Source organism: Podarcis bocagei, assembly GCF_964188305.1.
Source record: "Podarcis bocagei genome assembly, chromosome: 8".
Taxonomy (NCBI): Eukaryota; Metazoa; Chordata; class Lepidosauria; order Squamata; family Lacertidae; genus Podarcis; species Podarcis bocagei.
This window is the reverse complement of record NC_138133.1, coordinates 10654408-10681406: the sequence shown is the minus strand read 5'-3', so window position 1 is coordinate 10681406 and position 26999 is coordinate 10654408. Positions and strand designations below refer to the sequence as shown.

The 26999-nt window shown below is 43.7% G+C and overlaps 1 protein-coding gene and 1 long non-coding RNA gene across 2 annotated transcripts; one reads left to right on the top strand and one right to left on the bottom strand.

The window, feature by feature from the left end:
- The first annotated feature begins 19394 nt into the window (after positions 1-19394).
- Positions 19395-26816, top strand: NDUFS6 (NADH:ubiquinone oxidoreductase subunit S6). Its single transcript, XM_081206673.1, has 4 exons — positions 19395-19600; positions 23132-23185; positions 25220-25342; positions 26697-26816. Exons 1-4 carry the CDS (start codon positions 19445-19447, stop codon positions 26763-26765), a joined length of 402 nt encoding a protein of 133 aa, XP_081062799.1. The 5' UTR covers positions 19395-19444; the 3' UTR covers positions 26766-26816.
- LOC308594022 lies at positions 23878-25213 on the bottom strand. The gene is made up of 2 exons (XR_014011233.1): positions 24394-25213; positions 23878-24361 (listed from the first exon to the last, which is right to left on the bottom strand). It is a non-coding gene; the product is annotated as an uncharacterized lncRNA (long non-coding RNA).
- Positions 26817-26999: the final 183 nt, after the last annotated feature.

The window sequence follows — 26999 nt, the reverse complement described above, 5'->3', positions numbered from 1 at the left end:
TGGCGGCTGAAATGTGCCTTGGAAAATTAATGCTTTCTGAGGGAGGCTTAATTTGCAAATGGGTTATTGAGATACTGCAAACGAGTCTCCGGCATCAAGGCTTTTTCTTCTTCTTATCTAATTTTCTTCTGTGTGGGAAATTGCAGTCAAATATAAGTAGCAAGCTTAGGGCTAGCTAATGTAGGAAGGGGTTAAGACAAGCTTCCTCAACTTCAGCCCTCCATATGTCCTGAGACTACAATTCCCATCATCCCTGACCACTGGTCCTGCTAGCTAGGGATCATGGGAGTTGTAGGCCAAAAACATATGGGGGGCCGAAGTTGAGGAAGCCTGAGTTAAGAAACTATATTTATTGGAAGTGGGGAAATATATACCCCGGAATTGATGCTGAGGAGCTTGGATTATGTACTTATTCCTCTCAAAAAGAGAAATGGGCAAAACACATGGGGATGCTACACAGCCAAGACTTAAGAACACATTAACAGGAGTTCTGTAATAGTGTACTTTCCTCTACCATTTTTCTCCTGTCTCTTACAGAGGGAGATGGGGGAAAGGCAGTTCAACCATATCCCTTTCAGTCATTTTCCTGCTGAAAATCGCCCATGACAAGCTGTTTTTTCACTCATGATGGGGAAACGTAAGGAGCATATCCTTCCTTCTGCTGAGGATACTTTCCCTCTCTGGTAAGCAGGCCTGAACAAGGGAAGAAATGGCAAGGTACAGTGGTACCTCGGGTTACAGGCACTTCAGGTTACAGATGCTTCAGGTTACAGACTCCACTAACCCAGAAATAGTACCTCATGTTAAGAACTTTGCTTCAGGATGAGAACAGAAATTGTGCGGCGACAACGTGGCAGCAGCAGGAGGCCCCATTAGCTAAAGTGGTACCTCAGGTTAAGAACAGTTTCAGGTTAAGAATGGACCTCCAGAACAAATTAAGTTCTTAACCCGAGGTACCACTGTATTAGGGTTGCAATAAGAGCGAAAAAGAGTACACATTTGCCAACTTCTGCTTTTAACTATGGATCGCTATGATGACTCTACCCATAAAAAAGAGGATGTGTTCTGGAGAAATAGGGCAGATGGTAACCCTGAAGGTATAGGGGTAGTTTATATTCCTCGTCTGCTGTCTTTGTCCATGGAGTTTTCTTGGCAGGGATACTGGAGTGGCTTGCCGGTTCCTCCTCCAGGTGGCTGATCGCCGGTGGTTCCTCCTCCAGAAGGCTGATCGCCGAAGAATTGATGCTTTTGAATTATGATGCTAGAGGAGACTCTTGAGAGTCCCATGGACTGCAAGATCAAACCTATCCATTCTTCAGGAAATCAGCCCTGAGTGCTCACTGGAAGGACAGATCCTGAAGCTGAGGCTCCAATACTTTGGCCACCTCATGAGAAGAGAAGACTCCCTGGAAAAGACCCTGATGTTGGGAAAGATGGAGGGCACAAGGAGAAGGGGACGACAGAGGACGAGATGGTTGGACAGTGTTCTTGAAGCTACCAGCATGAGTTTGGCCAAACTGCAGGAGGCAGTGGAGGACAGAAGTGCCTGGCGTGCTCTGGTCCATGGGGTCACAAAGAGTCAGACACGACTAAACAACAACATATTCCTCATCGGCTTTCGACTCTTGCAGTGCCCTTCAGATAAGAAAGTTAAGTTGAGCTCTTGATATGAACCCTCTTTTCACATAAGGTAAGACTGTGATTGCACATTGCTTATTAGTAATGTTATGGAATAAACAAGATGGCAGTTGCTTAACAGTTATCCAAAACTAATCAGCAGTGGCCTACTCCCACTTCTCATTATACCTGGCATGTATCATAAATGGAAGGAAGGGTGTGGGGTTTTTAATACTAAACGCCATACTAAAGTATACAAATAGCAAACATTAACCAAGAAACATTGCGCCATCTGAAGATTAACTAAGGGAATATTGCTGACCATGCTGGCAGTTAAGACCTTTTCAACCGAGAATAATTTCTCTCTCTCTTGAGACAGAGGTGCAAGATAACCTAATTCTCTTGAGTTGTAGATGGGAGAAGGCCAGACACTCCTTCACAATTTATTACTCGTGATGCTCTCAGAGTCTGCTGTCTACAGGACCACACATTTGCTCATAGAAAGCTCAGGGGAATTGGTGTGTAGAGAAGAAGGTAGAGTTTGATTTAAAACCTTGGCGGCCTCAGGCAGAATCAAATTGGAGGCCCTTGAGCATCTGTAGCCCCCTCCCTAACTCTCTCACCGACCCCCCAACCCCCCACCCCATATGATGAACCGGCAACTTTTAATAAGCTTTGTTTTAACTTTGCACCCTGGCCCTTTTAGCAGGTAACTAATCCCATCTAACATCCCATAAAATTAAGTTTGAAAATGTAGCTTGGGCTGCTTGGCTAAGCAAAGGCTCTCTTCAAGCCATTTTCCGCACCAAGGAATTCAGCGATGAAACAAATTTCTTACAATTCTCTGGATCTGGATGCGATTGTCACCATATTGCCTAGCCTCCGGGATAATACTGGCTGCCACAGCGAGCCATGTACCTGGCGAGAACAAAGTTATTATCATAATCATTCTTATTCATTTCATTTCTATATCACTTTATATTTTTAAGGGGGGGAATCTCAAAGTGGCTTGCAAACTACATTAAATCATCAAATAAAACAATCCGGGGGGGGGGGATTAAGTCAAGTATACATTCAAAGCAACATGATTAACAGGAAACTAAAATATTAATAATTTCAAAATAAAATGTTGCAAGGGAGGTCAACTACAGAATGCACATTTAATGCAGCAAAGTTAACATCATCATCATCATCATCATCATCATCATCATCAACAACAACAACAACCCCTTTATCTTAATCATTTGAAAAGGAAACATTTCTAAAGGCTTTCCCTTTACAACTACAGGGCAGCTTAGTTAGCATTGCTCCCAGAAGAGTATCGTCTCTTTGTCCAATCAGTTCGAGTTCAGGGATGGAACTGTAATTCTCAGCTGTGGTGGTCTGAAGATGATGATTTCAGTTGCCTTACAGTGATGCTTCTCAGATTCACACACAGCAATCTGCGTCATTATCTCCTGGGATAATATCACAAGCAAAGCACTGGCAGAAATGCTCAGGGTCTCTCCTCTGATGGGCACAGAAGGATGGATTCATCTACCACAGCATCTCAGGATGTTTCCACATGGGTGCTAATTGTAGGATGGGTGCTCCTTACGCATCCTACACATCACTGTTGGCATCAAAAAGCCACCCTGTGTGGTCGCCCCATTTCATCCAGATTTAGGGTTTAACATTTCTGCAGGAAATCTGATATGTAAGAACAAAAACAAAAACCTGTTGTCAACGACCCATTTGCAATGTCTCGGCAACTTGGGCACCATTAATTTTCCAAGGTATGCTTGACCCACCACATCAGATGGCTTCTTCTTCTTCTGGCTTCTGGGCCCCCGTTCCTGCTCCCCCCCTGCCATCTTGCTCCTGGTCCCAACGTCTCCAGCCGAGACTTTGATCACCCATGAACTGGACCGTGACATGGCCAGAAGGCTCATGCACTGAGCATGTCAGCCTCTCAGTGGAATTGGGCTTGAGGGCTACAGTCTCTGAGAGCCCAGGCTTGGGAGTCTCAGTTCAGGAGACCAGGTGTCAGGGTCTCTGAGTGTTGGGCTTGGGTTTGGGTTTGGTTCTCTTCCTCAGTGTAGGCCATCAGTTTCCCACCTTCTCGGTCCAGGTTGCAGATGGCGGTCGAGCTCATGAGAGGGAAAAGGCAAGGTAAAAGCCTGAAAAGAAGACAATGTCAGAGAAAAAGGATAAGAGGAGAAATCAAGGGGGAGCAGAGATAGGAAGGAATAAGAACATGAAGAGGAAGAAATTTGAAATGACCACAGAAAGGAATAGGTAATCACTGGAGAGAACAATAAAGATGTGGCACATGTTCAGAAGAATGAGAGAAGAAAAGAAGTTAAGCAACAGAACTGAGTACAGCAATAAGAGGGAACAGGTGGGAAACTGGGAGACCAATAAAGAGAATATTAGCATAATCAAGATGAGAAATAATCAAATCTTTAACTGGAGTCTTACCAGATGAACCTTTGAGATATCGATTTGAGCAGTAGAGGAAGCAGCAAAAGAAGTAATATTGACAATAAACAGCAGTAGAATACCAGTAAAAGATTTTGCAGGAAAGGTGTTAAATTGAGTTTTGTACATTTCAGCTTCCGATTGTGTTGTGACATCTAAGATGAGATTGCTGTTAGTCAGCTAGTACTGTAGTAATATTGCCAAGAATAGAAGAAGCTATCACTGGAGCAGAAAAAAATAAATTTGAATATCATCAGCATAAATATGGTAATTCAAACCAAAGGAGTGAATCAGATGGACAAGCAAAGGAATATTCAAAGGAAATGGGCCTATCAAACAAGGAAAACTGAGAAGAGAGACAAACAGAAACACAAAAGGAGTGAATGGAAAGATAAAGAAACCAAGAAATAACTTGTGTCCTAAAATCCAATGGAAGAGATTTTTCCTGGAGGCAAGCACGTATTCCAGAAGAAATGGACCAACGTAGACACAACTTCAAATATTGAGATAGAGTTTGTGTTGGATGTGGGGTAGGCTGGGAATTTAATGTTTGACAAGAAGTGTAACATTGTCTGAGTTGTGAATGATTTTGGATACAGGTCTGAGAGGTGACAAGGGAAAGACAGAGAGGGTTGTAATAATGTTCTATCTATGGGCCATGTGGTCTTCACATGGGTTCTAGTTTAGCACAAAGTACTAGTCTGGAAATGCAAACATGACCTTAGAAAGCCCTGTGCTTAATAAGCCTTCAGATGTGCCATAGGAATAGTGTCTGTTCTGGGAACATTTTGATTTCTGAAAATGGAGCATTTTATTCTTCAAAGGAAGTGTTTAACTTTCAAAACATAAAAATTAAACACAGATAAAACACAGACACATTGAACTTAAAATAGTAGAGGAAAAAGTTGGAAACCTGGACAATGAGGCATGAAATGAAATATGCTGGATGCTACCACAGAAACAGTCAGAAGCATTAAGCTGAGCTTGAGGGACATCTTTGACAACATAGAAATGAAAGCGGTGATAGGAAAACATGTCAGAGGAAGAGAATAAAGATGCACACACATCGAGTGTGCATGAATTTGATTTGAGTTGTAAAGCCAACTATTTGAAAGTTGAGTTGTGCCAGATCCTGCTCTCACTGCTAATAACCTTTTAATTCCATCGCTAGTGACCAACCAGTGCAGTCTGAAGTGGCAGATTTGTGACCAAATTTTACTGACTGGTAATTCAGGTAATTCAGTTCTCTGCCAAACAGTTTCCTGCTCCTCTATACGCCACTCCCATAAACCCCTGCTAGAAAACTGGCACGCCAAGGTAAAGGCTACACTAGACCCTTCTCCCTGGCATTTAGTTTTCCACACGGAGAAGCATTTCATGGTGAGATACCACCTGCAGTCTGTAGGTGGTGGGGAGGTCGATGTGAACAGGGCCGGCCCAAGACATTTTGCCCCAATATGGTGCCCTTCTCCTATCAGAGAAGAAGTAGGGAGTGAAGATCTACATCAGGAACAAGTGAGGAATAGAAATACCGTCTTTTTCGCTCCATAAGACACACTTTTTTCTTCCTAAAAAGGGGGGATGTCTGTGCGTCTTATGGAGCGAATGCGTGGTCCCTGGAGCTGAATTGCCCAGGGGCAAAAAGCAGATCATGCTCTTTTTTTTGGAAAGAGGGAAGTGGGTGTTGAAACAAAGCCACTGATCGTTTGTCGATTAGGGAGAGAGATAAAGGACACTAGAGATAAAGGAGGCTGCCTGGGAGGGGGGAGGTAAAGACAGCAAACTTGCAAAGGGGGTAAACAGGAAGACTAAAGCAATAAGGAGAGAAATTAGAAGAAACAGAGAAACAAAAAACTGTTCCACTAAGGAAAAGACACTAAGGCAAACAAGAAGGAAGGGAGTGTTGAAAGGAAGCAGATGACTGGTGGGATCGGGAGAGAGATAAGGGACACTAGCGGAGGCCGCCTGGGAGGGGAGAGGCAAAAGCCCATGGATCCTCAGGATTTTTGCATTGGATCACCCCAAATTCACCATCAGATCACATGTCTGTGGCCACAGCAAGAACCACAAAAATCATACATCCACTGTTTCCTTCAAAATATATATATATATTTTTCTCCTCTAAAAACTAGGTGCGTCTTATGGTCAGGTGCATCTTATGGGGCGAAAAATACGGTATACACCAGGATCTGCTGCCTCTGTAGATCCTGATGCCTGAGACAGTCTTCTCACCTTGCCTCACGGGTGGGCCAGCCCTGAAAGGGGGCGTATGAAGGGAGGGTGTGAAATCTGTTCCGTTCCCCAACTTACAACTGCTGTGCTTCCTTGGTTTAAGGAGTTTTCTCTCAACTCAGCTCTAATATGGAAGCAAGACACCTGGGAGTAAACTATGTAGAGACTGGAGTGCAGTAAGAAGGCAGGAGCGTGTTTTCATGTAAAGAACGGACACTCTCTCACACCTTATTTGGAGTAAAAAAGGTAAAGGTACCCCTGACCATTAGGTCCAATCGCGGACGACTCTGGGGTTGCGCGCTCATCTCGCTTTATAGGCCGAGGGAGTCGGTGTTTGTCCATAGACAGCTACCGGGTCATGTGGCCAGCATGACTAAGCCGCTTCTGGCGAACCAGAGCAGCATATGGAAACACCATTTACCTTCCCGCTAGAGCGGTACCTATTTATCTACTTGCACTACGACGTGCTTTCGAACTGCTAGGTGGGCAGGACCTGGGACTGAACAACGGGAGCTCACCCCGTTGCGGGGATTCGAACCGCCGACCTTCTGATCACCAAGCCCTAGGCTCTGTGGTTGAGACCACAGCACCACCCGCGTCCCTTTATTTATTTATTTGGAGTAGGAATGGTAAAATACGTGTGGTTGTTGTGTCTTCTCTAGTTTGGCATGGAGAACTGGAATCCTGTAGGGAAAATGCAGCAGTATTTGTTTAAAGCAAAATTTAAGCTGACTTGGAACCCATGCCCTAAGACCTCCCTCCATCCTTTAGCATGAAGCACCCCAAAAATGGAAGAGGGAGCATGTAAAAGGTCTTCCTTTGCTTCCACAGCTTCTTTATATCAAGGATGCCTTGTCCTCAGCCTTTTCGAATAAGCCAGTACTTATGCAGAGCCACCAAATACGGGATTCCATAGGGATAGAATCCAAGATCTGGGCTTCAGATGTTTGGAACTCTTTCGGCCTATTTAAAGCAAGTGCCACCCTAGTGAGCGAAGTCATGTTCTGTCTGAAGGTTTTCAGAAAGAAGACAAAATTAGGACGCATGATGAAATAAAGTGTTTTCAAGTCACTGAAATGCAGAGTATTCTATAAAAAACAATTAAAAATTAAATGAACGAAATGTGTGCTGCTAACTGAATGCATTACTTCGTTCATCCTGGAGCAGGGAGGATGTTTCTGTTGTGAATGACAAGCTTTTCTTAAAGGGGGAACTGCAGTGGCAAGAGAAAATAGATGCCACGGACTTGTAATCACACTCGTCAGACACAATGTACCATTTCTTCTTTTCTTTGCGGCAGGAACGGTAAGGAAATAGTATACAGTGGGCTCAGCAAATTGTTTTTTGTGACAGAAGTTAATTCTAAACTAAGTATTCCCTGAAACAGGAACAGAGAAAACATTTTTACATGTCTATCATTTGTCCTTAGAGGACACGAAACAAATATGTTTTATAAAGCTTGACACTGGTATTATTCTGCGTGGCCTCCGGCTATGTGCTTTTCTTTCCTGGTTTGTAGAATTGAAGGGGTAAGAAAACAGCTTCGCATTAAGAGGAACACAGTGCACAGGTTAATCATACCATGCAGAAATCAAAATGTTGCCAATGGAAGAATGGAGCATGAACAGCCAGGGAGCAAAGAAAAAAAATAAAATAGAAAGGTGTTGGTGAGGGAAGCTGTGGGATGCTAATATCTCTGTTGCATTTCAGACATACACTTCTCCGTGAATCACTGAAGTGGCTGTATAAGGAAGTTTATTTACTACTGTTGACAACAGAAAACACTTGTAATAATCCCACTGACTGAAAAGTGAATTTCAGCATTTCTTAATCAAGAGATCCACTAACTGGGGCTGGAAGTGAAACTGAAGATGTTTAAGTTTTAAAAAGGAAACCAGTTAAAGGCAGATAATATGTACCGTATTTTTTGCCCTATAGGATGCACTTTTCCCCCTCCAAAAATGAAGGGGAAATCTGTGTGCGTCCTATGGGGCGAATACAGGCTTTCGCTGAAGCTTGGAGAGCGAGAGGGGTCGGTGCGCACCGACCCCTTTCACGCTCCATGCTTCAGAAAGCTATCAGCAAGCCTGGGGAGCCCGCGGGAGTTCCCGTAGGGCTCCCCGCGCTGCGGATAGCAGCCTGCCACCCGGCGCGCGGGGCGCCCTGAAGCAGAGCGCCCCTCGCGCTGGGCATACATCCGCAGCATGGGGAGCCCTGCAGGAGTTCCCCGCAGGGCTCCCCATGCTGCGGATAGCAGCCTGCCGCCCGGCGGGCGAGGCGCCCTGAAGCAGAGCGCCCCTCGCGCCGGGCAGACATCGGCCAGCCCCACAAGCTCGGGGGACAGCAGGGAGGCACAGCACCGCCATCCCGCTGTTCCCTGACCCGATTTTTTTTTTTTTTGGGGGGGGAAATAAAGGAAATTTCCCCCCTTTATTTTCCCCCCAAAAACTAGGTGCATCCTATGGGACGGAGCGTCCTATGGGAGGAAAAAAATGGTAATTTTCACATTATCATCTGCAGCAGTTATAAATCAAGGTTAAACTTAGCTTTCTGTTCAAAATACAGAGAGCAGTATGGTACAGATCTTCTACTGCTTGGGTAGTCATTCATTAGTCAATTAGTCTCGTCACTGCAGCCTTAAAGGTGTCAAAGGTTGAAAATTTGTTCATACAATCTCAGACCTTACTCTGCTAAAAAGATCCCTGCTGGGATTCCCTTCCTATGCTACTCTGCCCTTCTGAACAAATTTAGTATTATCAATATGTGAAGTTCTTGTTTTGAACAGTATTTGTTTATGGAGGTATTTCTATTCTGCCTATTCTGTTCTGCCTTTTTCCAGCAAATGTTTCACGAAACAAAACAACTGAAATATGAGGGAGAAATCTGTTCTGCAGAATGATGGCATGGTCTTCAGTACTCTAGACTTTACTAAGGTTTGTGTATTCTCTGGACTGTCATTTAAATTACCACGCATGTCAAAGTGGGTCTTATCTCCACTGAGCAGGGTAGTATCATTGTCCACCTGGCCTTAGAAATGGTGGATCCTGTCAATACAGCCCAAGAATAAATTCGCTTTTTGTGCCACAGCATCACATTGTCAGTTCATGTTCAGTGTCTTATTCACTATAACACCTAAATAGTTATCTGAAGCTTTTATGGGTGCTGCCTATTACTAGTATCAACCAGTCACTACTGTTGAACCCATGAGTTCTGGACACTTCAAAGCCTCAATCTAAGCCCAAAACAGTTGCACAAAACCATAACACATCTTCATGTGTATAGCCTACATTGCTCAAATCTACTTCAAAATACCTAGTAATCCTTCCACAATCTTCTGAAGTACACCTGTGTGAATGTTGCTTTTTTTGTTGGCATCCATGTGTGTCGAGAAACAATGGAGTATGCCTCTGGGGGTGAAGTCCATCCACTGTGTTAGCAGGACAGAAGTTGTTACGGAAAAGGAGCAATGCGGCAGCGAGCTGCAGCTGGCTGGAAAGCAAAACATGATGGGAATGTTTGGGACTGTACCGTGGGAACAAAGGGACCCTCTATTCACAGTGCTGAGCACCGAATTAGCTCAGAGTGTAATTTGACCTGTACAGGAAGTACAGGAGGTGGAGTTTCTCTCTCTGCTGTTGGAGTTTGAAGAGAGCAGACGCGTTTCTCTGTAATGCTGCAAGGACAGAAATAAAGACATGTAAATACATTTCTGTCTATCTCTTTCCCCTCCCTGGGGGGAGCAGGGAGCAGGGAAGAGTGGTGTGTCCTTCTCACGTTGGGGAGGATCGCCGATCGTGACCTAGCCTGTATCCTGCCGGGAAACGCAGACAGGGAGGTCAACAAGGAGATCAAGCTGGGTGCCTGGAGAGTGACCAGTTTCTCCTGATAAGGCTTGAATTTCCTAACAGAAGTGACCCCCCCAAGGCACAAGTCTGGGCACTGTATATGAAAGTCCTCAGCTGCCCAGATGACAAGACCCCCTTCTTAGCCTTGTTGATGAGGTCCGAAGGAAAGCAGAGCAATACGTCTGGCACCAACTTGACTGCAGGAGTTGTCAGAAGGAGATGTTCAAGGCACTATCCAACTGTCTTAGGGGACTCCACTCCAGATCTATGTAGGGTTTACTCCTTAGTCTTTTCTTCTCCCAAAGATATCTTGCAAGGATGACTTGTGTGATAATCCATAGATTTCAAATGTGAGCTTGAGTTGAGGGTTGATTCCTTAGGCCTCCCTTTGAGTTTGTGAATGAGCTGAGATTTAAGCTGTGGATTTTCTAGTTTGCAGCTAGCTCATGCTCTCAACCATGACAGCTCCATCAACTAGAATTGTAATCGGAGGCTTCAACACTCTGATCCATCACCACTAATTCAGTAATATTATTGAATTGCCTACTAATGGAGTCCCTGGCTTATTTCATTCTTTTTTTTGCCTTCTTTCCTCCTGGAATTTGGAGGAGACCCAAAATTGCATAGCCCTGCCCTGTATACTGTTTCTTTGTCATATTAGAGTATGATGAGCCCAAGAACACATACACGTACAATGAATGCATTTGCTTTCACACTAACCTTGGCAAAATCACAGCAGACTCCTCTCCAGTGTTTGCCCTTCCAATTCACTGGGGAATAAACTACTGCTGCTCCTCTCTGCTTTTGTCCCCAGGTCAAGAAGAAAAGCACAGGTTAGCTCATGCACAGGTGATGCTGAAAAGGGCACTCAGTTATTTTTGTTTAAGAGCACAATCACAGTTGTACTGCATTTCCAAATTATTCATATTATCTCTTTTAATCAAGTATTGGGAGACAACAGTAAATTGCTGTTGAGTAAAGGTAAAGGTAAAGGGACCCCTGACCATTAGGTCCAGTCGTGGCCGACTCTGGGGTTGTGGCGCTCATCTCGCTTTATTGGCTGAGGGTGCCGGCGTACAGCTTCCGGGTCATGTGGCCAGTATGACTAAGCCGCTTCTGGCGAACCAGAGCAGCACACGGAAACGCCATTTACCTTCCCGCTGGAGCTGTTGAGTCTTCTAGGGTAATTTAGCCTAAAACTACTCCTGACTATTCAGACATCATTCCTGCAGTAAAGCGCATGCATTTAGCCAATAAATTATTGTTTCCAAGATGCCACTGCGATATTCTGACCAGAGTTGGGGTAGATTTTTCCTTCTTCTTGAGAACACTTAGTCTGTGCAAATGTTTATACTTTTAAAATACTGTTCCCTGTTTCCAACTTCTTCCTGCTTCCAGGATCAATCACAAATGCGATCCCACCCAATCTAGGATGACATAAGCCCTCTTCACACATTAACCACATGGAGTTCCAGGCATAGAAAGGACCTCAACACTGAAATCTCCAAACCAGTTATCTTGACACGATGGTCGTGTGCAGACCTTTTTTGCCTGATCATTTTTGCGCACAAGACATTCCAGAACTAGATTGAACTATGACATTTGGGGTTTTATTTAATGAGCAATGTTTAAAAAATATGTACCTATTTGTTGCAGAAAATAAAATGTCTTGAGCTTCACCTAGCAGGGAATGAATGCAGTCCAAAAAGATGAGTTCCTGCTTTACCAGATTCAGCTTACTTATTAATAGAAAGGGCTCTGAAGGTAGCAATTTATGAGTGCCTAGGCACAGCTTTGTGTGCAGAAAAGCAGCCTGGTGGGTTAATACATCCACCTATAAATAAAAGCAGTGACAGCTCTCCTGTCAGTACACACTGATGGACGGTTCCTTTTTCTGCCATTATAGCCTTGTGAATGTGGGAAAATTAATTTAAGTGGTAGTTAATTTCTAATGAATTCCATTCAACCGGTTAATATGGTCCCTTGATGTTATGGTAACCTTCATGGATCATTGCATTATGTAAATATATTCTACATATATATATATGAATGTTGAAGAAGAGAAGAAGAGTTTGGATTTGATATCCCGCTTTATCACTACCCGAAGGAGTCTCAAAGCGGCTAACATTCTCCTTTCCCTTCCTCCCCCACAACAAACACTCTGTGAGGTGAGTGGGGCTGAGAGACTTCAGAGAAGTGTGACTGGCCCAAGGTCACCCAGCAGCTGCATGTGGAGGAGCGGAGACGCGAACCCGGTTCCCCAGATTACGAGACTACCGCTCTTAACCACTACACCACACTGGCTCTCTTTGAGTTTTGTCAAACCAGGCACTTATACACACACACACACACACACACACACACACACACACACACACACACACAGAGAGAACTAGGAAAAATTAACTATCACTAGGTTATTTAATATATTTAATAGCTAATTAAACTTCCTTAAAATGGCTCTATGGGGCAAAGTCATTCATCATTAATTCTTGCCACCACTATTCATCTTTCTGCAAAGTGTGTCATTACTTTTACTTGGGGCCCAGTTATAAACTTGCACTCAAAGAACATGTGCAACAGACTCCCTAACAACGTGATTTTACACGTGTTTGTTCAGAGTTACACCAGAGGAAGTGTGCATAGCACTGCAGCCCTAATTTCAACAACTGTGGAACAATCATATGACTCAGCATTTATGAAAGTATTTTGTCTCTTTCCAAAGGGAACACAGCAGACAAGGCATTTGCACAGCTTGTCTCCTTCTTCTACTGGGGATAAATTTATAAAAATAAAATAGAAAAGGAATATGCAGTTATAGGGATACAATAAACAGCTTTGAACTGAGTCAGACCATTGGTAATACTTCTCCAAGGTCTTGGGCAAAGATACCAGGGACTGGCATTGATTTATTGAATTATTTTTCAAATTGTTGTCTTCTTAATCGTTATCACCATATTATTAACACTTAAAATGCTTTGCACACACAAGCTTCCCGCAACATGGCTGGATGGGGCTCATCCAAAACTTCTGGAGGGCAAGAGTTTGGCAAAACTGCTCTAAGTTATGTTGAACTGTTTGGTGCACTGGCACATCTAACCTACGGACATATCAGCTTTATACAGTGGTGCCTCGCAAGACGAAAAGAATCCGTTCTGTGATTCTCTTCGTCTAGCGGTTTTTTCGTCTTGCGAAGCAAGCCCATTGAAGGATTAGCGGATTAGCGCTATTAGCGGCTTATCTGCTGATCGGATCAGCTGATAAGCGGCTTAGCGGCTTAGAAAAAGGGGGGGAGGGAAAAAAAACCTGCAGGAACTCGCAAGACATTGTCGTCTTGCGAAGCAAGCCCATAGGAGATTCGTTTTGCGAAGCACCTCCAAAACGGAAAACTCTTTCGTCTAGCGAGTTTTCCGCCTTGCGAGGCATTCGTCTTGCAGGGCACTACTGTACTAGTTTAAATGCGGCAAGTTTTTTCTTTAAAAATCTGTTGCATTAGTTGCACAGTGTAGCTTAGTTTCGCCGTTATAGTTTTTTCCATGAAGCATCAATGTGTTATGCTAAAACACCCCGAGTCTGCCATGAATAACTGCAGGTTATGCAGCAGAAGCCTATTTGGCAAGAAACCCAAATTTACAAAGGAACAGAGGATGAATCATTACTGAGCTATAGGTAGAGCTGCAGCTCATCTGTAATTGAAGATGGGAGATTTGAAGGCTAATTTGGATACCCTATTTAAGTGTACGTGAGATGCATCTTACTTTGCCTGCTGTTCTCCACCCTGCTTCTTTATAAAACAATACTTTGAGAAAAATTGGTTTGGATCTTGCCACAGATGGGGGCAACTAGTCACCTGCAAAAGCCTGTGGCCCTGGATGTGGGTCTCCAGTTGTGTGTGTGTATGTAGAATATTGTAGGGACACGGGTGGCGCGGTGGGTTAAATCACAGAGCCTAGGACTTGCCAATCAGAAGGTCGGCGGTTCGAATCCCCACAATGGGGTGAGCTCCCATTGCTCGGTCCCAGCTCTTGCCAACCTAGCAGTTCGAAAGCACGTCAAAGTGCAAGTAGATAAATAGGTACCGCTCCAGCGGGAAGGTAAACGGTGTTTCCATGTGCTGCTCTGGTTCACCAGAAGTGGCTTAGTCATACTGGCCACATGACCCGGAAGCTGTATGCCGTCTCCCTCAGCCAATAAAGCGAGATGAGCCCCCAGAGTCAGTCACAACTGGACCTAATGGTCAGAGGTCCCTTTACCTTTACGTAGAATATTAATTCATTTATATGCTATCTTTCCTCCACTGGGCATATATGAGAGCGCCAGTCATTCTTCCCTGCTAGTACTGATCAGATGTAGGCTTGGGTAGCTTTAGTAAGGTTTTGCATCATTTGTCTTCTGACTACAACCTGAGCCCAGCCATCGAATGCACATCCATGTTGGAGCAATTGTATTTTCCATCACTGAGCAACAAGACTACTTCTACATGCATCTAAAAAGCATTGTGCAAAAAGCATGCATTCCCTCCCTAGAAATTATCTTTCTAGTCCTGTTTGATTTTAGCATGCTAAACAAAGGGAAGAAACTAAACCCTTTGCAATGCATAGCAATGGCTGGGGCCAGGTGTCTAGAAAGACGTCATCTGTCAGTTAGCTAACCTCAGTGTATCCCCCGCTGATCCAGTCAGACAGAGCTCCCCAAGCAGTAAGGTTCAGACAGATTTTCCCCTCACCTGTCATTATTAAAAAGACATTGTCCTTACTTCAGCAACTAGAGCGGTGTTTCTTATGCACTCTGCTGCAGTCTAAGCCTTATACTCATTAATATACATAAGCTGCAAGATTCTTTCAGTTGACCTAGTTACATATCCACCTGTTGAAGGGCAGAAAGTTGGAGGGGGGGAAAGCTTTCTTTCTTAACCACCTATTTTATCTGAGTTTCTGCATAATTATACTACACAGGCCAATAAAGACTATCTATTTGTTTCAAGTTTGCAATACATAACATTACAGTGGTACCTCAGGTTAAGAACTTAATTTGTTTTGGAGGTCCATTCTTAACCTGAAACTGTTCTTAACCTGAGGTACCACTTTAGCTAATGGGTCCTCCCGCTGCCGCTGCCCAATTTCTGTTCTCATCCTGAGGTAAAGTTCTTAACCTGAGGTACTGTTTCTGGGTTAGCAGTCTGTAACCTGAAGCATCTGTAACCTGAAGTGTCTGTAACCCGAGGTACCACTGTATAATGGTTTACATTACCGTTTTTAAAGCACTAGCTGCAAAACTGAAAGCTAAAATAAGTTTTGGACAGTTTCTCTTCCAGACTTTGTCTCAAGCTGTTTTTACACACACAAAACCCCAGAGAATTATTCTCTCCTCTCCCCCACCTGCCGGTCATAGTCCCAGATTTCAGAGACTCCCAGTGATATCAGGAGTACAATGAACTCAATACCAGCATGCCTATGAATCATTGAACCATACCTTTCCATTTACTTGGTGGTCAGAATATTGCATTTTAGATACTGATCCTTTCCTGGCACTAATTATCCTTGGTGTGTGGTTTTCCAGGGCACTTACGGGTGTGAGGCACCCAGAAAACTCCTTTCTCCCAGAGCAACTTGGGCTTGGAACGCTAACCATGTTCACAATGGTGTCCCTGGATGCAAGAAATCCAGGGATGTGTGGTCTCTATGGTGCCTTATATCCACTGTAAATACTCTCTGGTACCTGGAAAACTTGTGTTTCCCACTATCGCTTGTTGAATTACAAGCGCCATTATCCCTGACCATTGACCATGCTGGCTGATGGGAAAATAGAAACCTAGAGTGCCACAGGCTAGGCGACCCCCACTTTAAAAGTGACCACCTTTATTACACAAAGAAACAAATACTTCCAACAGGGATTGTAAGTTTAAGCATCACAGAAGTTACTTGTCCAATCTCAACATGTATTTAGAGGCCTTTCAATAGGTCATTACAAATAATAATAATCTTATGATATATTGTACCTTGCTAGATATTTGTCTGTGTATCAGCCTCGTCGCATTTATAGAGCAACGTTAACTTTCACCTATATGAAGCAGAATAGCCAGGTTAAAGTAGTCAAGAGATACAAGATCTAGCTTGACTTTATATAAATCAGTTAGATCAAGTTGTAGATTGCCACAATCTTGGTTGCTTATGGCAAGAATGGACTCCAGACACTAAAGTCATTGACAGTTTCAGAGAACAGTTCTCTTTTTAGATCATTAGGTGTCAAAAACAACTGAGGTTGTAATCCTGTACACACATCCCGAAGCCTGATTAAACATAATGGAAAGTAATTCTAAGTAGATATAATGGAGATTAATTCTGAGTAGACATGCACTCAGATAAGGGGGAAAGGCAAATGAAACAGACTGGTAGCTCTTTGACTCTTGGGCATTTGCAACATCTGCCAGTATGATGGCTGGTTTACTTGCTTTCACCAGCTGAGCCCATGGCCACAATTTAAAGTGCATGCCCAGACTGACTGTGTGGTCAGCTGTCATCCCTGTTCTAACCACAGATACATTACAGTGATACCTTGGGTTAAGTACTTAATTCGATCTGGACGTCTGTTCTTAACCTGAAACTGTTCTTAACCTGAGGTACCACTTTAGCTAATGGGGCCTCCCGCTGCCACCATGCGATTTCTGTTCTCATCCTGAAGCAAAGTTCTTAACCGGAGGTACTATTTCTGGGTTAGCGGAGTCTGTAACCTGAAGCGTATGTAACCCGAGGTACCACTGTATTTTTTAAAAGAGAAACAGAAAGCAGAACGTAAGATTATAATCCTGACATGGCCGATTGTGATGGGGTAGATTAAAAAAAACACCAAGTGAAAACTCTCCTAGCTTTGTCCGATTTTTGTGACCTTTGTTAGGATGTACTGATGTACCTGGGGGGCGCGGGTGGCGCTGTGGGTAAAACCTCAGTGCCTAGGACTTGCTGATCGTATGGTCAGCGGTTCGAATCCCCGCAGCGGGGTGAGCTCCCGTCTTTCGGTCCCAGCTCCTGCCCACCTAGCAGTTCGAAAGCACCCCTAAGTGCAAGTAGATAAATAGGTACCGCTTTATAGCGGGAAGGTAAACGGCGTTTCCGTGTGCTGTGCTGGTGCCGGCTCGCCAGAGCAGCTTCGTCATGCTGGCCACGTGACCCGGAAGTGTCTGCGGACAGCGCTAGCTCCCGGCCTCTAGAGTGAGATAAGCGCACAACCCTAGTGTCGGACACGACTGGCCCGTACGGGCAGGGGTACATTTACCTTTACTGAATTCTTGAAATAAGCATCAATAAGACTTAACTTCAGTATAGGATGGTGACTACTTTATAGTTTGTTGAACTAAGACATCTTTGACACAGTTTAATTATAATTATACTATAATTTCAAAACAGGTTTTGAAGTAAGCAACACTTTTAAGTGATTTTATTCGTCAAAGCTGGTTGGCTTAAAACTGCCATGGCTTACAACCAGACGAGGTTTCCTCTAAAAGACAATGTTTCTTGTATGCAGGATAATCAGAATTGTCCTCTTCAGTGACCAGTGAAGATTTGTGCTCACAAATTTCTTCCATCCGCTAGTAGTCTTACAACTTTCTCTGCTTGTGCCTCGGATGCGTTTTACAGTACACATACAAATGGCCACGCCTGCGGACAATGAAACAGTCCTTGCAACGCCTTCTGAGGACGGCCTTGCACTTTATGCCAGCGACTGGCTGCAAGCTGAGGGGAGGGCAACTGGTGAGAAAGGGCAGCAGATCCACGTGACGTGGTCTGGCGGCAGGTAAGGTCTGCGATGGGCTGGCAGTCTTTGAGCGTCCCACCAGCCAGGAGGAGAATAAGCGGGAGGCTGTGCCGCAGCTCAGGAACCTGGCAGAAGTCACCGAAGCAGCCATCACATTCCGCAAGAGCAAGGAGGCCATTGTGCCCAAGCTTAGGAAAAGAAGGGAGGAATTAAAACATCAACAACACATCCATCAACTAAAAGATGCAATCCAAGTCCTTTGCCCTCTTGCCTGGGAATAAAGTCTCAATGTGGTTTACTTTCGAAGAAAGGACCTTAAGGTCCATATATAGCAACATCCTAGAGGTCCCGGGCCCTAAGGAAGTTATATTAGCCTCAACCAGAGGCTTCTCAACACTGGCTCCGGCCTGGTGGAACACTCTGTCTCATGAGACTGGGGCCCTGAGGGATCTGATTTCTTTCTGCAGGGCCAGTAAGACAGAGTTGTTCTACCTGGCCTCTGGCTTAGAATCAGTTTGATTCCCTCCCCCTCTTTCTTTTTCCTTTCTCCTCCTGTGAAGAGGCTGCATCCTAATGTTTTAATGTTGTATTTTAATCTTTTTTAAATTGTATTTTAATCAACTTGTTTTTATTATTGGCTGTTAGCCGCCCTGAGCCCGGTTTTGGCTGGGGAGGGCGGGGTATAAATAAAAAAATATTATTATTATTAAACGTAAATAGGATTACATATCGTAGAATAGTAGAGTTGGAAGGGACCCCCCCCAGGGGTGGTCTTGTCCAACTCCCTGCAGTGCAGGAATCCTGCCCGCAGCCGTGCCTGGGCGGGCTCGAACCACCAACCTTGACCCCACTGCAGGTAGTATTGCAGCAACGCTGTGCATCCCCAAAGTGGGAGGAAATGAAGCCAAAGGTTCTTCCTCCCCTACACAAAACGCACAGGGTAGAGCTGCAAACCTCACTCGTCGCTTTGCATCTACCTTGGAAAAAGGGCGACCCAGAAACCACTTGGGAGTCCAAACTGGCTGGACTTCACTGCGCGATAACGAAAGGCGAGAGTACACAAGACCCTTCCCGCGCATGCGCAGCCTCCCGCGCCCTCCCCCCCCGCGAACCTGCTGCGCACGCGCGGAGCTCCCTTTCGCCTTCAGCTCCTTCGAAGCCCACAGCGCACGCGCGAACAGGAGCCTCCGCTTTCAGTCAGGCCGGGTAAGAAAAATATTACAGCTTCATTCTCCGTAAAAGCTAATCCAAGAACCCTTTACCCGGGGGCGGAGACGGTCCGCACTACGTACCGGACGAAGAGCAACGCCGCCGGCCTGTAGCCTTCCGGGAAGAGGACGAAAATGACGAAGGAGCACGTGACTCCTTCTCTCCCCGCCCCCTTTACGTCCTTACGTTTCCCTCCGCCTGGCGCGCGCGGGGGGGGGTGTTTACGTCAGACGCTCGCGGGCCTCCAGGGGGCGTGGCTTTGGCTTCGCCGCGCGTGCGCAGTGCGCGTTCTGTGCGTGAGGCGGAGGAGGAGGGGGGTTGTCGCCGACATGGCGGGTCTGTCTGTGTCCTTGGGAGGAGCGTCCCGGGCGGGCTTGGCTTTGGCGAGGGGCGTCGCGGCTCTCCCCTCCCTGCGACCCGCCTTTGGGAGAAGCTACGGCGCGGGGACGTCCCCCACCGGCGAGAAAGTGACGCACACGGGACAGGTGAGTGTTCAGATAGAGTGCCTCGGAGCCTGAAGGCTCCACCCGGCTCCCTTGCAGTGGGTGCTCTGCTGGTGCAGCAACAGCGTTTATAAGCCCCCAGTCCCTGCCTTCTCATTCCAAAGAGGTTTAGGATAAACTTAATTAAATAATAATAATAATAATAATAATAATAATAATAATAATAATAATAATAATAATAATAATTTATTATTTGTACCCCGCCCATCTGACTGGGCTTCCCCAGCCACTCTGGGCGGCTTCCAACAAAATATTAAAATTCAGCAATCCATCAAACATTAAAAGCTTCCCTAAACAGGGCTGCCTTCAGATGCCTTCTAAAAGTCTGGTAGTTGTTTTTCTCTTTGACATCTGGTGGGAGGGCGTTCCACAGGGCGGGCGGTTAAATATATTAAAGTTTTGATTTATTTATGTGTTTATATAATCTTTAAAAATTCAAACAACTAATCGTTCAGCAATTTGGAGATTTACTATTTTCAGTGCTCTCAAAGATGTCATGAACGTCTTTTTTTTTTTAAAGGGTGAAATGTGTCCTTATTATTAACTTTAAAATAAGCTTTTATTTATTTGAAGTATTCGTTGGTTTTGCGCATAATAATAATTATACCCATCTGGTATAAATGGTATACTGCCCTTCACTCGAAGGCCTCAGGGCAGTTCACTGCATCAGAACAAGAAGAAGTCCTGATTTTGACCTATAAAAGTCCTTAAGTGGCTCAGGAAACGCAATACTTCAAGGGCTGCCTCTCCCCAAACAAAAAGAGCCTTTTCTGTAGTGGCTCCCTGCATGTGGGTTGCTCTCCCCAGAGAGGCCCACCTGGCGCCTTCATTGCAGGCGAAAGCATTCCTTTTCAACCAGAGCTTGAACAATCTGGCATTTTAACTGTGTTTGTGGGCAGGGGTCATTGGGGTTTTGTTTCATTTTGTTTTTTTGGTAGGTGTTTTGTTTTTTCATTTTGTATTTTTTTATTCTGTAAACTGCCTTGAGACCTTTGGACATTGAGCAATTTGTAAATTTAATTAATAATAACAAATAAAATAAAAGATACAGAAGCCAAAAAAGGCGTATCTCTCTTTCTCAGGTTGTTGGTTCCTGCAGGAGCTTATGGCATGAATTCCCCCTGTGGCCTAGGCTTTCCTCTCTTGTTTTTGTTATAATTGCTGCTGTATCTATTTTGTAAAATGTATTTTGTTTATAACTATCTTGATCATGCCCTTAAGTGTTAAAACATTTGAAAGCCTCATTTTGTGCAGTGGTAAAATTAACACAGTTGCTTGCATCCACTTTGCTATGCTCTGGATTTAAGAGTTTTTCTTATGGACCGGCATTATTCCCTTTTCTTTGCAGATGCTTGAACATTTCCAGTGGGAAGTCAGAGGTGCTTAACTTTGGTTAGATTAACTTAGTTGCTCTCTAAGGTGCTATTGGGAGGATTTTTAAAATTTAATTTAATTTAATTTATTTTGTTTAGATTGCATCAGTTGTACTTTAACCTTTTTTATTTAGGTGTTCAAGGACTTATATGCCACTCCAGTTTGCAATATTCTCTAGGTGGCTAACAAAGGTAAAACAGCTGTAGAAAAAATGGTTTTTAAAAATAAATACATTTTAATGTTATATAAGCCAGCTAGATGATTTGGCTGGGTAAATGAAAAGACAAGACATGAGAATTAGTGCCAGGCAATTCTTCCTTAAGAGGGCATTCTAATATGGGATGCAGCAGCTAAGAAAGCCCTTTCTCCAGTCACCACCTGCCTGGTTTCAGAAGGTTGGAGGTGTCAAATGAAGGCGATTGCACATTTACTAGCAAGGAAGCCCTACTGAACTCATGCTGCAATCCTGTGCTCTGTTACCTAGATGTAAGCCCTGTTGAACTGAATGGCAATTACTTCTGAGTGTTTGGCTATCAGCAAATGGGTTTAGGAGCCTTCCCCGGGGTTTTGAAATTATCAGCCTCTTGCAACCAAGTGAAAATGCCTGGGTACCAGGATGGGTCCTGACAACTCCACCAGCTGGAAGTGCATGCCTGGGGATCATTGGATCTTAACTGTTTCCACACACATACTACCACATCCTAGAGAATTCTATCAGTTATATTTTATCCTCACAATCAGAATGAATTTCAGAAACCAAAATGCTTTTTCTGTGCAGCAGGAGCAGTGAACAGTGTTATAGGTAGTTGTTGTAGCTTGTCTTCACTTACCCCCACCGCCCTGCTCACAGTTGTGAAGAATATTCCTACTTTATAAATGGTCCGTGTCACCATTAAGAAAAACAGATCAGAATAGGCCAGTATATATATAGACTGTCCCTGGCTAAAGTGACTTTTCTTTTAAGTTCCCAAAGTTCTTAACCTAGTTCAAGGTAGTCATCTGAACTAGCCATAAGTTTAACTCGTAATCAATCAGTCAGTCAGTTCATCATTTGGAAAATTAGATTTTAGAGCCATCTTGCCTCAAAATGGCAACTAGATATTCTGTTTTGGCGAATGCAACTTTGGTTTAAGGAGCCATTTGGCACCTAGCTTATGTATCTTAGTTTCTAGCACTGGCTTCCTGGACATGAAACCATGGGGGGTTTTTTGTATTCTAAAGCGCCCCCCCCCCATTTCTCCACAAAGCTATTTGTATTTTCATAATTAGAATTTTGTAAGAAATATGTTAATTTCACATAACAGCCATGCTCCGTGTTACCAATCAGAAAGTAAAGAAGCATCAGTCTTTTACCAATAACTTGACATGCCCACCTTTGCTGTCATTAGGGGCCCCAATTTTGGGATTAACACTAGATCCTTCAAAAAGCATTAAAAAATACTTTAGAATCATTGGATAAGCAGTACCCTGTATTTTCTTCATTTGTGCCGACAATCAGCTTCCCAAACCCTCTAATTCGCAGGCAAGCCAAAAGGATATGATAAACGTCCGTGGGCGAGTTGGAAAAATGCTCTAGGCAAAGCAGAGAAATGCCAACAAAAAGTCTTGTTTTGAGCTGTAAATTTGGCTTAATCTATGAGAAGGAAGTTGCCAGTGGTAATTAATTTTATGGAAATTTTCATTATCAACTAGAATTGATTCAGCTGAAACACTCTTCCAAATGCAGCACTATTGGATGAAATCCATTGTCCAACAGCGGAACAGACACCATTGATAGAATGGATTTCCCTTCTCCTCTAAACCTCCCTCCCCCAAAAAAAATCTCCATCTGAAGCAGATTTGGGGGAACACAGGAGGCTGTTGAGAGGAGGGGAAATCCTACTGCATTCAACTTTGGATGTAGCTCATTATTCCATAGAAGATAATAAGTGAAGAATCTATCCTATTGAATATATTTCATTTCCCGGCAAATGTTAGACACTCCCCACAATCACCAGCAACATCAAAATGTATGGAAACTTTGTTTCTATACTTATTGTTCCTTATTGTTAATCCCTTTTCAACCACACTGCAAATTCCTTGAGTTTAGAATTCTAAGTCTTCTCCTTGCGCATTTATTATATTCCTATCTTATTTCAGGTTTTTGAGGAAGCTGACTACAGGCGGGCTCGGTTTTCTGGTCGACAGAAAGAGGTAAAATTCATGTTAGGAAGCGTTTGCCTTGATTCTGTGCTTTTACACATTTACTAACACAATGTTCATTGACTTCAGCTGTGAAAGAACAATCCAGCTTAACAGCTTGGACAGTTTCAACTTCCACCAAATTAAAATAGATTTATAGATCTTAAGTCACATACCTCAGCTAAAATCTTTTATTGATTGTGGGAGTGGGTTGAAACTTACTTGGAAACTTTGGAGAACATCCTGATGTTGCTTGGGTGTTTGAAACTTGTAGTTTCTGCACTTAAAGGTAAAGGGACCCCTGACCATTAGGTCCAGTCATGACCGACTCTGGGGTTGCGGCGCTCATCTCGCTTTATTGGCCGAGGGAGCCGGCGTTTGTCCGCGGACAGCTTCCGGGTCATGTGGCCAGCGTGACCAAGCTGCTTCTGGCAAACCAGAGCAGTGCACGGAAACGCCATTTACCTTCCCGCCGGAGTGGTACCTATTTATCTACTTGCACTTTGACGTGCTTTCAAACTGCTAGGTTGGCAGGAGCAGGGACCAAGCAACGGGCGCTCACCCTATCGCAGGGATTTGAACCACCGACCTTCTGATTGGCAAGTCCTAGGCTCTGTGGTTTAACCCATAGCGCCACCCGTTTCTGCACTAAGGCCCGGTTAAATGCAGCATTGAACATGTTGTTTAAAAAAACAAAAAAACAAAACAAAACCCACAAACTCTTACCTGTGTGACATTTGTCCCATAGGTGTCCCATTTTAAAGCAGGGTTCCTTGACTATATGTGAAGTATTAGTGTGGCCAAAGATCCACAGCCCAGACAGCTGCTGTGTTATGTTGATGTTTGAAGCAGTTACACTAAATGCTACATGGATACATGTTTCTTGTATTTGAGGCAACCTGTTTAAATTGGGTCTATTCTGTATACGAAAATAGGGTAATGTTTAGTGTTGCACCTGCATATGGGAAATTGCCCATGCTCTCCTCCCAACTGCAGTGCTCTGGCAAGCCTCTGAGTTGGAAAGGGCGGGGATTTGGGGCAGTGGGAGTGGAGCTTCAGGTGTATATGTGCAAACATCGTTTCTGCTGCAACAGAATCTAAAAGCTGCTGAACATTTTTTAAGGTGACTTCCTTAAAAATGTATGCCAGCTTCCCATTAGTCACTGCTTTTAGCGCTTTTGGCTTTACCTGGCTGTTACAATAATAGCATACCCTTTTACCTGGCTGGTACAATAATAGCATACCCTTTTATTTGTTGCCACGGTGGAAACGATTCTGTAGCAGATGAACTAGATGCTGTGGTAATACAGTGGTACCTTGGTTCCTGAACGGCTTGGCTCCCGAACGGTGCAAACCCGAAAGTAAGTGATTTGGTTTGCAAACACTTTTCGGAAGCCGAACATCCGGGGCAGCTTCCACTTGAGTGCAGGAAGCTCCTGCAGCCAATCAGAAGCCGCACCTTGGTTTTCGAACAGTTTCAGGAGTCGTACGGACTCCGGAACAGATTAAATTCAAGAACCAAGGTTCCACTATACAGTGGTTGACTTGAACAATGGACTTTCTCTTCAGCAGGCACTAGAGCCATTCAGTCTTGGCACTGTTTATGTTTGTATTTCAGATCTGTTTTAAAGTACAGAATCTGGTTGTGTGCATTTATTCACTTGCATGTTTATATTCTGCTTTTTAAGGCAAGTCTTTGCAAAACAGCTTACAGTAATGGAACAAGTAGCTTGTGGCTTAATCATTACTTCTAGGATGCGGCCAGGATCTTACCGCACTGCTGATAATGCAGCAGCCCTGATTGTGGCTAAAAAGTTACACAAAATGTTCATGAGGGCAGGGAGGAGAAGGTTCAAAAGGAACTCTCAGCTCGCCGTAAGTACACCGATGAGGAAGAAGAGACAGGCAATTAGTTCTGCCCTGTTTCAGGCACAGGACTTTGCAGTACCTCTGGTAGCAAAAGCCGCAGCCTGTGTGCCCATGCCACTAAAGCAAATGTATAGTTGGAGCTGTCTGGCACTGAAAATCTTTCCTTCGCTATAATAGGTGAATGAAAGCTTTGCAATCGATTTGATCGCTCAGCAGCCTGTGAGTGAAGTTGAAACCAGAGTGATATCCTGCGATGGTGGCGGCGGAGCTCTGGGACACCCTAAAGTGTATATAAACTTGGTAATGTAATCTAACCTTTCCTTTGTGATCCCATCCACTGTTTTCCATTATTATTATTATTATTATTATTATTATTATTATTATTATTATTAGGAAGTTATGTGTACAAGTGAGACTGACCAGTGTATCTCATCAGCTGTGGGGCAGTCTAGAATAGTGTTTCCCAACCTTTGGTCTCCAGCTGTTTTTGGACTACAGCTCCCATCATCCCTAGCTAGCAAGACCAGTGGTCAAGGATGATGGGAACTATAGTCCGAAAACAGCTGGGGACCAAAGGTTGGGAAACACTGGGATCCTTGGTATATCTACTTTGCTTGTTTCCTGTTGCGAACTGCAACGTTGAGAATTGCCTGCTACAGGGCAGGCCACAATTAAGAGCTGATAGGTTGCATTCAGTTTTATGACTCGCCAGTTGTGCAGGCCTCGTTTAAGGGATAAGTGTTAATGATTCCCTCCGTTGCAATTTTTATGGGTATTTTCAAGGTATAGTTGTGTGTATTCTAAAGATTGTCTTTTCCTGTCCTTCGTTCATTCTCCATGTTGCAGCAACCATTAATGTCAATCTCTCTTCTGATTGTTTCATTTTAATTATTGCTTATTAAAGCAGCTTGCCAGTAAGTTCAGATGTATTCTTGAGTAGATTGCTTCATTTTAATAGCTTATATCTTGTTAGCTGCCTAAGATAGAAGAAGGAAAGGCTTTGCTAATCTGAAGCCTTTGTCAGTTTTTATGGTTTAATTGCATTCTTCAAAATGGGTAGAAGGAAGTGTAGGCAAACAGATAAAAATATTTTGAAATTGATAGTTGAGGGGGCTGAGATGGGCAATTGTTATAGCTGTGCCTCAGTCATATCAGCCCTTTTGTAGAGGAAAAGCAAAATAATTTTAGCTCACATAGAAAACTGTATATTTCAGATGAAGGTGGATTCTTTTCCTAGCTAAACTTTCAGGAGTATTTATTCATCATTGTGATGATTTGAATAAACTTACCCACCCATCCCCATTTGGCAGTCAGATACTTGTTGAATTTGTAAGCATCGAATTATGAAGAGAGGGGCAGTAACTATTAAGATTTGTAACTAAAATGATGTGTGAGTTGCTCATGAAATCCATTTTGTAAAATGCATCCGTACATGCTTAGAAGCTTACTTTTGAGTCAACATGAATAGGATTAAGCTGCATGCCAACCTTCAGAGTAGAACTGCATTTTTTTTTGGGGGGGGGGCGGTATGTGAACAGAATTGTTTTAAATAGAAGTGTTTGCACTAGAGCTATTTTATGTGGACCTGTATTTCCAGCACTAAGGTAAAATTATAATTTTATTCCACCCCATCCCTCAATTTTCCCATTTGCAGGACAAAGATACAAAAACGGGAACATGTGGCTACTGTGGACTCCAGTTTAAGCAGCAGCACCATCACTGAAAATTGTCTTTATTATACTATGTTATAGTATTAAAGATATATTTAAAAGACCATCGTCAGTGATATCTTTTTAAAAATAAAATAAAATCCAGTGTTCTTAGAATGGAATGCCCACAACTATACTGCAAAGTACTTTGTTCTTTCCCAGCTTTCTACATATAGCGTTTATACCTCATAATGTTTTTAACAAAGGATTCTATCAAAACCACCATAAAATCATAGCATGCTTGATGG

Excerpts from the sequence above, each read along its gene's own strand:
- NDUFS6 (XM_081206673.1), top strand. The coding sequence starts at position 19,445 with ATGGCGGGTCTGTCTGTGTCCTTGGGAGGAGCGTCCCGGGCGGGCTTG. Across the intron at positions 19,601-23,131 it reads AAGTGACGCACACGGGACAG|GTTTTTGAGGAAGCTGACTA; the intron begins GTGAGTGTTCAG and ends ATCTTATTTCAG. Across the intron at positions 25,343-26,696 it reads CTAAAGTGTATATAAACTTG|GACAAAGATACAAAAACGGG; the intron begins GTAATGTAATCT and ends TCCCATTTGCAG.